General features: G+C 43.0%; 1 protein-coding gene across 5 annotated transcripts in view; it reads right to left on the reverse strand.

Moving 5' to 3' along the window:
- SLC13A1 (solute carrier family 13 member 1) overlaps positions 1 to 13,562 on the reverse strand; it is a 95,267-nt gene that overhangs the window by 36,107 nt on the left and 45,598 nt on the right. For all 5 annotated transcript variants that reach the window (XM_081956715.1, XM_081956714.1, XM_081956713.1 and 2 more), the window contains exons 3-4: positions 5,020 to 5,148; positions 3,654 to 3,790 (exon numbers count right to left, since the gene is read on the reverse strand). In XM_081956715.1, coding sequence (XP_081812841.1) covers positions 3,654 to 3,790; positions 5,020 to 5,148 — 266 coding nt within the window. The remainder of the gene's footprint in view (positions 1 to 3,653; positions 3,791 to 5,019; positions 5,149 to 13,562) is intronic.

Below are 13,562 nucleotides of genomic sequence, written 5' to 3' on the forward strand. Positions count from 1 at the left end.
TCAATAGCATTCAAGATGAATATGTTTGACACTCCTATATGCTATTTACAATGTCTTACTCTTCCAAATATGAAAATCTGACATTTTTGCTATTAAAATCACATCATTTAAACAATTCAGGTACATATTGGGTCCCTAGTAGTGTACAACATTGGCAGTATCCATAGTTTTACTTTATGAGTGTTTCAACAAATATTCTGCTTATAACAAGGGCTATCCAGCAGATTTAAATAAGCTGCTTAAATGCTTTATTGCTATCAAGTGAAGGTTAATTCCGTTAATATCCAGACTTTTTAATAAACTAAAAAAATGAATAATGAAAGTATAAACAATATAACTTCAAAAATAACTTCATTATAGCAAAACCAAAATTGTAATCTAATAAAAGCCCTATTATTCAAATTACCTAATCAGTGATGTTCACTACATTTTAAAATCCAATTCTTCCATAAATACTTTCTGTCACTTTTTCATTTCTACTATATATGAACATTGATTCTGTATTTCATAAACTATATTGAACAGAGTATGCTTCTAGTGTCTAACCTATATGCATTGATTAATAAATTTCTGAAGTAAATTTTTCTTTTAAAACCTTTGTTAAAGTTGATAATAGGGCCTAGTTTTTGGGGGGCAATATGCTGATTCTGTAAACCACTTAGAGATGGCTGTATAAGCACTATGAAGGGGTATATAAGTCTAAGTGCTATTGCTATTGCTATTCAATAATATTAAAGAATACCACTAAAGGCAATAATACTCCATTAAAACACCCACTGTGAAAACGCAACAGCAATTTGCTTCCAAAAGTTTTGAGTTCATGACAAATTTACAACCAATGACAATGTTACTGTATAATTTAAAAAAAAAACTCTGCCTAACCTAGCAAACTAATTTGATTTAATTGAGTTAAATTAAATATTATCTGAAGGCAAACCTATATTGTATTTTTCTTACAGAAAAGTGTGTAAAATGTTCTTTGATCAAAATGCTGACTTGATAAAATATAATGCATGCAAGCAGAGATGGGTTGCTGCCGGTTTGGCCCGAATTGGCCAAACTGGTAGTAGCGGTGATGGGAGGCTCCGCCCACCTGCCCAGATGCTTATGCTCAGAAACTTCTGCACATGCACAGAAGCATAACATGTGAGTGCAAGCGAACTCAGGAGCGCGCCCGAACCGGTAGTAAATAAATTGGCAACCCATCTCTGCATTCAAGCATGAAGGTTGAGTTGATGGTTGCCAGGACTGAACAATTCAAAGGCATGAGTCAATTATGATGAATATGCCATCTCCAGTGGAAGGAATTTCAAATATGTTTAATTCCAAAAACAATATTATAAGCATCAGAAAGATCAATTTATTTAGCTTCCCTCTGGGAAAAGTCATTAGAGGTGATAAGGAAAGATTCATGGGGCAGCTGTAGCTCATTAACTTTTTTTTCCTCTCCTTGGAATAACTTCCCAGACCAACTAAATCGAAAAGTATAATAAATTTAAACTTTGTGACTCGTTCACTCACTTGTACGATTGGAGAAAAAGGGTGAGGCTTTAGATGCAGCACTAAATAATCATTACTTTGGGGTTTTATTCTGTTTATATATACCAGTATTTAATAGTATGAAGACAGACAGATTACAAAGGTAATTCTAGGTAAATGTATTATTTATTTTTCTATTGTCTATCTGAACTTTTTACTAATTTGAAATCACAAAATCATGAGGCTTAGGTTGTGATTCTAGAAATTGGAGCAACCAAGCAAGTCTATATGTGTGTAATAAAAATATTGCTTACTCTTAATTACTCTTGTTTGAAATATTCTTTGCATATTTCACATTGTATACTCACATTACTGCAAAGAGAAATAAAGCATCATTCTACATGTGACATGACACTTAAAACACTTGGGTCTCAGGAAACTGATTACAGTATTATAGTCTAAATGTGTAATTTACATAACTAAGTACTGAAACTACTGAAACGTATCCCCATGTGAATATCTATAGAACTGTAGCTTAAATTTTTCTGAGAAGATAAGTATAAAAGTTGTACTTTTAGTCTATTTCAGTGTTTCTCAACCGTAGCCACTTTAAGAGGGATGGCCATCAACTCCAGTTTTACTACCAGTTTTATCAAGTACTTGGGAGACAAGGAATTGGCAGCACAAGGAAATGACAGCCAGTAATTTAATAGCCAGCCATCAACAACTCCATCAATGACTAAAAAGCCACACACCAGGCACCATATAACTACAACACACAAAATAACCCAAAGCACACACTCTGCTAGAGAGAAATTCCCTGAGAATGGGCTCCAACACAAGTCCAAAAGTTCAGGGGACAAACTTCTGGTCCTGGGGACCAACCCAGATTGGATCTTGCTATCATACATTATCCTGGGCTAAGTATACCCAGCTTCACCCCCGAATATCCCCACCACCCAACTTAACATGACGGTTGAGAAACACTAGTCTATTCTATATTGGCATAAGGTTTCCTAGTGACCTGTCATACAAATACTATTCAAGGCTAACCCTACTTAGCTTTTTAGATCACCCTAAATGGCTACATATGGTTACCTTTGGATCCATCCCTTGGTGTTCAGCAGGAATGCCCACGTGTGCAAAATATCAAGATGGCTGCTATGACTGCAATTGAAGGTCCACCTCTCTCTCTCTCTCTCTCTCTCTCTCTCTCTCTTTTTTTTTTTTTTTTTTGCAGGTATTGCTAGTAGGTTTGCTGGTAGGAATGCATCAGCATATCTACTGCCTCTTACCGTGGCTTCCTGTTCACCCACATTGAACATCAGGAAGGGAAACGCTCCTGCTTTAGCTAACATTGCTAATTTGCAATCAAAGAGGTAAGTGACAGCTTACTGTTTCCCCATCGCAGCAGCCACTGGCAATTCAGACTCAGGGAGCCTGCTGTGCTTACAAACTCCTTTTTTGACTTGCTGATGGGATTGACAAGAGACGGTAGGGGCCATGTGACTCCTTGAGAGCAATAAAAAAGAGCACAGCATGGGTTTAATTTCTTCTTTGTAAGAACTGTCGGCAAATTGGGAAAAAGGCAGAATATTCCTCCGAGTCTGAAACTGCTGCTGGAACTACCTAAACTATAAATTGAATAATAGTGATGTAGTGTATGAAAGATCTCATGGGTTGCCTAATCTCAGTCATTAAGGAGGATGAGTCAGAGTTGTTCACTAGTTCATCTGCTATTTCGTTCCAAGCCATCCACCATTATCGTCAATAACAGAAGCATTTCATGTGCGACTTGTCTTCTCGCCCCAATGATACAAATAATTAAATTTCAGCAAAAGGCTGGCCATAGCAAATCTCTTTAGCAGCCAAATAGAGCAGTAATCCTGGTCTGTAAACAGGCAATGCCCTGCAGCTCAACTTGCCCCATTGTTTCTTATCCTCTTTGTAACAGTGGAACTGTACTAAAGCAGCACCTGTTGAATTTCTTTCCAGTGTGTGGTTGCTAATGGACAACAAAATATCAAGAAAAGAGGAGGTAACTGTGCTTGTAAAGCAGAGTCATTTCTGAGCCAAGTTGAATTTCAATGGTGCCTTCATACATACAGACACAAACACACACACACACACACACACACAGACAAACACACACACACACAGTGCGTGCTACGTACCATGCAGGGTTAACACCCACCAGCATCACCATTTTCAGGGCAATTCTCTTGTGCAAATTCCATTTTTCAATTGATGTTGCCAGGCAAATTATGCCAGTCAAGAGCAGATGAAAATCTTTAAAATAAGCAGATGCCACCTAAAAATCAAAATGACTCTTATTAGCTAAGTGCATGGTTTTAAACTTTTGCATTCAAAACACAAAACACATTGGCTCATCTGGAATAAAGAGGGAACAAAAAAATGAAGCAGTTTTTTTTTGGGGGGGGATGATGCAGGCTAGTGGCTGCAGTGCCCCTTATCTGAGAGAAATATGAGATAAATAAAATAAATGGAGCTAATAAGAATTAGGAAACTGTAGGGTAAATTTAGATTATGAGTGTAGGAAGTCATTTTCATTCACTTCTTAGTTGTCTAAGTGATATCAGTGTCATTCTGTGGCTCATTTCATGAAAAGTGATTTCGTTTTTAGTATCAAAAGCAAGCAAGTGTCATCATAGTGCAGCCTGCTCAGTCATCTTTCTGTGTTCCTGCAGTTTTCCAAATTTTTTGGAATTGGTTTATCACTGCTTTGAGAGAGAGTAACTGGCTCAAGGTCACCCAGCAGCTTCATACCTAAAGTGGGATTAGAACTCACAGTTTCCTGGGTTTTAGCCTGGTATTATTAACCAGTGTACCAGACTGGCTTTGTTTTTAAATTTCTGCATCACAATTGTCTCTAATGCAGAAATAAATGCAAGTCAGGATGGTTTCAAGATGTGCTATAAGTGAACTCAGGGCTTTTCAGTAGGATTATTTCATTGCTTCCACAAATAGCAACCAGATGGAAGCAAAGAATCAGAGTTGTGTATCTTTTCTGGCCTAGTGGTGATCTGGATTTTGGCAGTTTAGATCTCATAGCCCTCCTTTTAGCATTTGGCAAATTATAAACCAACATCTGATCAAAATAGTACATCAGGGGTGAAATGCTACCGGTTCAGGCTGGTTCACTCAAACTGGTAGTAAAAATGTTCACCAGAACTGGTAGTAAAAAAATGATTTACAAAGTAAAAAAAAAAAAATCCAAGGATCAGCTGTGCAACAATCAGCTGTGCCACGTGGTCGTCGCAATTTTTAAAAACTTTTTAAAGCATTTTTAACTACTGGTTCAGGAAAACCAGTAATAAAAAATGCTAAAAAGTAAAGTTTTTTTACTTTAAAAAGTAAAAAAAGTTTGGCGCACATGTGCGCAAAGCGTGCAAAGCACACAAGCAACCCGGGAGGAGATTTCAGAGCATTTCACCCCTGGAGCATTGTAATCTTTGAAATATAAATTGACTGACTGGTGGAGTAACAGTAGAGACAAAGAAACAAAGAGAAGACAAATACCTTTTTTGAAGGCAATATTCCAAACAGTGGAAACATTAAAGCAGGAATTAATGCAGAAACAGCCAGAGGCAAAGCTTCTGTAAGCCAGAAGACACCAACCACAAACAACGTGTAGGCACATTCTGCTTCCTAGAAAAAATAATTTCAAACAAATTAGATTTACCTTAAACAATAATTGTCGTCAATAAATGACAAAATCCAAAGAATCAAAGAGAAAATACAATTCCAAATACATTGTTGTACACCAAAGTTTAGATACCTCGTCAAACTGCAGATTTCACTGAAAGGTTTCAGTAAGCAGAAGCTGACCCAACCTCTACTTACAAAAGTTAACCATCACAACCTTCTGCCAATTTGAATCTATACTGAACTTTTGCATTATTTTACTGAAAGGGAATAACATTTATTTGGACTAAAATCAAGTGATTTCATGGCAACATTCTATTTTGCTAACTGAAATGCACTTATCTGAGCAATTAGTTGGATAACCACACAGAAGTGATTTTTAAAAAAATATTGTGCTAATGGCAGTTTTCAGTCTGTAGGCCAACTATCCTCGTTTTGGTTTCAGTTATATAAGATTTGTATTCTGGGGATGTGCCTCCATGGATTTCTTTCTTTTGCTTAAGCTTTGTCCTCAAAACAAACAAGAAAAAATGAATGCCCTAGGACACAAGCCTTTTTGAATTCTCCTATACTTCCCATCTGCTGAAGCCTGCATCTTTGGGCTGAGGTCTACAGTATACAATTGGTGATCCAGATATGAATAAAACAGTCTCCTAAATGGGATTGAGAATATTTTTCTTCGTGTTTGTTCAGTTGACCCTTCTAAAAGCTTCTGGGAGGAAATAAACAGGACAGTCTCCAGGGAGTTATGCAGAGGTGGTATTCAGCCAGTTCTGACAGATTCTGGCGAACCGGTAGCGGAAATTTTGAGTAGTTCAGAGAACCGGCAAATAATAATAATAATAATAATAATAATAATAATAATAATAATAATAATAATAATAATAATAATAATAATAATAATAATAATAAATTTAAATTTATTAGCCGCTCCCTTTCCAGACAGGACTCGGGGCGGCGTACAATGGAGTATATAAAACATAAAACATGTATACAAACACATAAACATACATATATACAGGACATACATGCACGGAGGAGGTAACAAATTACATCACATTGGACAATTAAAAGTCACCATTAAAATACCCCGATTGTAAAAACACAATTTAAAATTTAAAAATTTAAAAGAACTGTCAGGAGGAGTAAGAAAAATTTACGGTTGAGCCAGGCCAGATAATTGAAAGAGGTGGGTCTTCAACTGTACACGGAAGGAGCGGAGATCGGTAGTAGTCCTGATGTCACGGGGGAGGTCATTCCATAGGGCTGGGCCCATCACAGAGAAGGCTCTGCTCCTGGGTGTCGCCCCCCGACACTGTTTGGCGGACGGCACCCAAAGATGTCCCTCTCTGTGTGAGCGGATTGGTCGTAGGGATGTATGGGGCAGGATGCGATCCTGCATGTAACTAGGTCCTGTGCCATGAAGCGCTTTAAAGATCATAATCAAAACCTTGAAACGCACTCGGAAGACTACAGGAAGCCAGTGCAGCTCGCGCAGGAGAGGTGTTACAGGGGAGTATCTAGTCCTCCCCATAATCACCCGCGCGGCCGCGTTCTGGACCAACTGCAGTCTCCGAGTGCATCTCAAGGGAAGCCCCATGTAGAGAGCATTGCAGTAGTCCAGGCGAGACGTCACTAGCGCATGGGTGACTGTGCGTAGGGCATCCCGGTCCAATAAGGGGCGCAATTGGCGCATCAGGCGAACCTGATGGAACGCCCCCCTTGCCACGGCTGTTACATGGTCATCCATGGACAGCCGGGCATCTAGGAGGACGCCCAAATTGCGCACCTGTTCCATGGGGGCCAGTTGCACGCCCCCAATGGCCAGAGATGGAAGCAACTGGTTGAACCGGGAGGCCGGAAGCCACAGCCACTCCGTCTTGGAAGGGTTGAGTTTTAGTCAGTTGTCATCCATCCAGACCCGTACGGCCTCCAAACACCGGGACATCATTTCGACGGCTTCATTGGGGTGGTTCGGGGTGGAAATGTATAGCTGAGTATCATCAGCATACAGATGATATCCCACCCCAAAACCACGGATGATCTCGCCCAGCGGTTTCATGTAAGTGTTGAACAGGAGAGGCGAGAGCACCGACCCCTGAGGCACCCCACATGTGAGTGGCCTCCGGGTCGATCTCTGCTCCCCTGCCAACACATGTTGCGTCCGGTCAGAGAGGTAGGAGCCAAACCACCGTAGAACGGTGCCCCTGACTCCCAGCCCCTCTAGCCGGTGCAACAGGATACCATGGTCGATGGTATCGAACGCCACCGAGAGATCTAATAGGACCAGGATAGAGGAACAGCCCCTATCTCTGGCCCTCCAGAGATCATCAACCAATGCGACCAAGGCCGTCTCCGTGCTGTGCCCGGGTCGGAAGCCGGACTGGCGCGGGTCTAGATAATCATTCTCCTCCAGGTGACGTGGGAACTGTTGTGCTACCACACTCTCTACAACCTTCGCTAAAAAAGGAAGGTTGGAGACTGGACGATAATTGACTAGGTCCATTGGGTCCAGGGAAGGCTTCTTGAGCAGGGGCCTCACCACCACCTCTTTCAAGGCGGTCGGTAGAAGCCCCTCGCCCAACGAAGCATTCACTAGGCCCAGGAGCCAGTCGCGTGTAACCTCCCAGGATGCCAGTACAAGCCAGGAGGGACACGGGTCCAATAAACATGTGGTAGGTCGCAGGCGTCCACGCAACCTGTCCAAATCCTCGATGGCAACCAAGTCAAACTCCTCCCAAAGCGGTCCCTCAAGACTTGCCGCGGGCGTCTCAGCTGGACTACTGAAAGGGGCCCATCCCTTCCGGATTTGAGCGACTTTGTCCTGTAGATATTTCCCAAACTCCTCTGCTCTGCCCTGTAAAGGGGCTTCCCGCGGTCTCTCAAACAAGAGAGAGCGAGTCACCCGAAACAAGGCGGCAGGGCGGTTATCTGCGGACGCAATAAGAGCGGCACAATATTGACGTTTGGCCGCTCTTAATGCCACAAGGTACGTCCTCAAATAGGCTCGTGCCTGTGCTCGGTCAAATTCGGAACGGGAGGATCTCCAACGACTCTCTAGGCGTCTCTTGTGGCGTTTCATCACCCTTAGCTCCTCGGTGAACCAAGGGGCCAGGGTGGATCGTCGCCGCAGGAGAGGCCACAAAGGCGCCACCCGGTCTAGGGCCCCGGTAGCCGCACTATTCCATGCGTCTACCAGATCCTCCACTCGGGGGCGGGTCAGGTCCACAGGAGGTGGCCCAAGCTCCGTCTGGAACCTAACTGGTTCCATCAGGCGCTTGGGGCGGAACCATCTAATACCTTCCGGTTCCGCCTCCCCGCAGCGGGGTGTAGCACCGGGGAAGTGAAGCCGGAGAAGTGAGTGATCTGACCATGACAGGGGAGTAATAATTGGATCCCCTATTCCCAGATCACTCGTCCACTGGCCAGAGACAAAGACAAGGTCCAACGTGTGGCCTCCCTCGTGAGTAGGGCCCTGAATTAACTGGGTCAGGTCCATGGCTGTCATGGAAGCCATGAACTCGCGAACCCCCTCAGACGTTTCTCCCATCGACGGCAGATTAAAATCCCCCATCACTAAAAGTTTGGGGGTCTCAACTGCCACCGATGAGATCAGCTCAAGGAGTTCAGGCAGGGCCGCTGGTGTATAGCGAGGAGCCAGGTATACTATCAGCAGGCCCAACTGCCTCCCTGGGCCCCATCTCACGACGAGGGACTCACACCCAGATGTCTGTGGCACAGTGAACTCTCTCGGCTCCAAGTCTTCCCGGATAATCACTGCTACCCCACCGCCCCTTCCCTGGGCCCGAGGCTGGTGAAATGCTCGATAACCTGGCGGGCACATTTCCACGAGGGGTAAACCTCCCTCGTGGCCCAACCAGGTCTCGGTTATTCCTGCGAGGTCCGGCTCCCCCTCCAAAATTAGATCGTGGATGAGGGGGGCCTTATTGACAATGGACCTCGCGTTGCATAACAGCAGTCTCAGGCCTTGGGTCTGTAGATCCTGACCACCTAGTATGCAGGGGTTGGTGCAAACGACCGGGAATGACCAAAAACCCCGGTCTCCCAACCGACTACGCGCTCTTAATCTGTCCTCGCACCTGCCCCTCCCCACGACCGTTGGTATCAGGGAGCCCTGTACAGGAATGCTATCTTCCCTCTCCTCCCCCACTCCGCTCCCTCCTCCTTCGACCACACCTAGGTGCCTGGCTCCCCCATCCCTCCTGACCTGTTCCCCCCCCATCCCTATAACCCCTTACAACTTTTAAAAAACATTTAATTAAAAAACCCCTCAACGTGCGCTTCCTCCACCTCTCTGGGTTAATGAACCCGTCCTCAAGGTGGGCCCTCGAAAGGGCAGGAGGCCATAGCTGCGAGAGGGGGGACTCTCATAGCTGTAGTAGGTCTAGCCTCGTGTATAACATAATTAGACAGGGCCAAGTTCATCAAGTGGGAGCTGTAGATGTTAATATGTATCAGCAGCCGCAGTTCCCACTAAGGGGATGGTCCTGGCAAGAGGATAGTCCAGGCAAGGGGATAGGCTGATGAAAATAGTCCATATCTGGATGGAAATGATGGCTGGTGGAAATATGATAAAGTAGCCAGCTGGTGGATAAAAGATTGCAGCTAAGAAGTAGTTCGTAATAGATGGTAAGTCATAATAGGCGGTAGGGCAGATAGCCCATAGTAAGTAGGTGGTAAATGAGGGGGGGTAGTTGTGAGCACAGCAGAGCACTGGGTCTGACCTTCTGCATGGGCCTCTGATGTTCCAGGCCTCCGTTCCATGGCCTGCCTTAGTAGAAAATAGTCCTCTGTCCATTTGGCAACCCATAGGCGTTGTTATTGGGCCCGGGAGGGCTGCATCGGCCTCCCTGCGGCCTCCCTGCAGCCCTTCCATCATTCTTTCAACTCTCTACTTCCTCCGGCGCCTCAGGCCTCACTCTCCTTCCCTTCTTCCCTTCGGCGCCTTGGATCTCTCGGGCCTCCCTCGGGCCTTACATTCCTTCCCACAATCACCGGCCAGTTTAGAGCTCAGCGATCCATAGCTCGTAATTTGGGCCGCTCGGCTCTCCTGGGTTGCCACCATCTCTCTAATGTCTCAGGCCAAAATCCGCCCAGTCACACAGTCACGCAGACCACACAGACCACCGCCGCTGTCCTCCGGCCTTCTCGCCCCCTCCAATCAAGTCTTTACCACCACGCTGCTCCGCTGCTCAGCTGGCGCTGGCGCTCCGTTGCTCTGCCGCTCCGACTCCGACTCAGAGAACGCCAGCCGCCATGCTGGTTTAAAATGCCAGCCGCCATGCCGCAACCGACTGGCGCGCTATCTTCCTCCTGTCCGGCTGCCCGGCCAACCCAACGGGCCAGCTTGGAGCCGGGCAGGGTGCCAGGATATTCGGCGCCAAAAATCCCCGACCCTCAGGGTGGAAATGAGGGTCGGCAGCGTCCCGCCCGTCAAAAAGCCCTCCGCATTTAGCGGAGCTCAGAGGCAGTCCTCCATTCCCTCCGGAAATAGGTTGGCCCCACCCCCGCCGCCTCCCAGCTGATCTTCTTCTGTTGCCCTGAACAGGAGAACGGAGCTGGAAAGCAGGTTAGTGGGGTGGGGAGGGAATGAGGATTTTGCAGTATCATTTCCATGCTACGCCCACAAAGCCACGCCCACAAAAGTACACCCACAGAACCGGTAGTAAAAAAAATTGAATCCTACCACTGGAGCTATGTGATATACTGTATGTCTCATGGGGACCCTAAGATCCATTCTTAACGATGGAACATTTTTGTCTGCCTTTCCACATCCTTAGCACTCTGTAACAGATTGTGTTCCAGAGTGGTAATTAAAAACAGGAAACCACTACTCGTTACCAGCTTTCAGTAAAAAATGTGAAGAAATCTTCAAGAAACCAAAAACAAAATCTATACATATTAAAGCTACTGCGGCCAGTTTTTTTTTCTTTCCATCAAATGAAGGATGCCTTAAACTATCCTTCTGCACATACGCTAGAGAAGAAAGATTAGCCGGAAAGATTAGTCATTTAAATAACAGATTGAGCATAGTTTCTTCTCTCTGCCTGAAACTAAATTATCCATCTCTTAGGCACAGCTACATTTCAGTAAGATGGTAAACAAGAGAAATTTATTCATCTCTATTTTATTGCATGTAATTTGTTGAAAAGGCAGTAATAAAATCTCATTTTTATAACACTTTCATTTTCACAGAATTATATTCTAAAAAGAAAATACAACAATAAATGTAACCACTATGGACCTAGAGTGTGCAGTGGGAGGATACCTGTCCTTTGTGCCTAGTCATACATATTTACCACATATTTCCCAAACAATGATTAATTTTTTAAGATGCCATCCAAAATTTTACTGCGTAACTACTGACGATTTAGAATTAGTAAGAATCAGAGCTCTGGTATCTAACATTAACATACTTAAATGATGCAAAAGATTGCTTTTTAGAAGATTATAGAAAGACCAGTATCAAATCACACTGAGAGATGGCAATTGCAGTTGTGTACATTGATAGGAGAACTCACAACTGAGATGGGTTTACACACATACACACGCACACACGCACACATATAATTGAATTTTTTCAAGTGTAAATGTAGGGCTACTAAATTTGGGTTGGAAAAATTTGGATGGCCCCTAGATATTAGAAGTTATCAACATTTCTTTTTCCTGCCAGGAATTTTTCAGCTCACACCTGGCAAATTTATGAAAACTAATTTAATTTTGCATATTTGAATTAATATATAAACATAGCTATTTTTGAATTTTGCATGGCATAAGCATTTAGAATGCTAACTTACCTACATGAAAAAATTGCTCACAAAAAGATAAATTTGTAAAAATAATGTAAAAATTCTCATATTGGTCAAAGATATTTGAAAATATTATGTTAGACAGATAATACGTATATACACAAACATGGCTACTTAAAGTAATAGGCATCAAAATACATGAATAGTTTTACTGCAAACTTTTAAAAAAATTCAAGGGAAATAATCTGAACTTGATAGAGCTATACAAGCTGAAAAACTAAATTTGGGTTGGAAAAATGGGAAAAACTGATAACTTCTAGGTCACAGCTCTATGTTGTAAGATTCTTTACTGCTATCTGTACAATTCATAGTACTATATTATATTTCCCATGTTTCCTAACTTAAAATACCCAAAGTGTGTCCTTCCAACTATATTATGGCTATATAAATGATACCAGCATCCATAAATATACAATGAGACTCTGCTTCACACACATCACTTCCATATATCAACATAAATTTCCAGATATGTTGCTCTATATATCCATCACATCCATCTATATGGGTATTCCTTGACTTATAACAGTCCATTTAGGGACTATTTGAAGTTAGAACAACACTGAAGAAAGTGAATTATGACCGTTTCTCACACTTATTCCCATTACAACATCCCTATGATAATGTGGTCAAAATTTAGCAACTGTTTCATATTTATGATGGTTTCTGGGAACATGTGATCACCCTTTGCAACCTTCTGACAAGCACTAAATGGGAGGCAACTAAATTTTCTTGTTTTTTTTCTTTGAAGACATTTCGCTTCTCATCTAAGAAGCTTCTTTAGCTCTGACAGGATAGTGGGGAATGGAAGGATTTATATTCCTTGCCAACAGCTTTTCCGTTATCCTGTCAGAGCTGAAGAAGCTTCTTGGAGGAGAAACAAAACATCTTCAAAGAAAAAACAAGAAAGTCCAGTCGCCTCATGAAAAAGCACTTTTGGGGCAACCATGACCTGAAGGAATGAGAATCTACAGACTCAAAGGGGAACCCAGATTCACTTAACAAGCAGGGTACTAACTTAACGGTTGCAGTTATGTACTTAACAACTGTGGCAAGAAAGGTTGTAAAATGGGACAAAACTCATTTAACAACTGTCTCACTTAGCAACAGAAATTTTGGACTCAATTGTGGTTGTACGTCAAGGACTACCTATATATCCAAACAGACATCTATATGCCTAAAGCAGGGGTGTCCAAACTTGGGAACTTTAAGACTTGTGGACTTGAACTCCCAGAATTCCCCAGCCAGCCATGCTGGCTGGGGAATTCTGGGAGTTGAAGTCCACAAGTCTTAAAGTTCCCAAGTTTGGACACCCCTGGCCTAAAGGATTGTGTATTGGATGGTATATATTGATGCATGGCAAACTCATAATATAAAAGATACTAGAGAAAAGAAAAGAACATTGCATGAATGTGATAGATTCACCTTTCAATCTTCGGAGTCTATTTTTATTTGTTCTCAAAATAACTTCTCTGAAAATGCTGTTATGACTAATTATGAAGGGGAGAAAATCTGCATTAGGGGAGATTTATTTCCCTCCTTTAGTACTTAAAGGAACTGTGAAAAAATGTTGGGGGAAAGTGGATAGGT

Source organism: Natrix helvetica (assembly GCF_964273705.1).
Source record: "Natrix helvetica genome assembly, chromosome: 6".
Taxonomy (NCBI): domain Eukaryota; kingdom Metazoa; phylum Chordata; class Lepidosauria; order Squamata; family Natricidae; genus Natrix; species Natrix helvetica.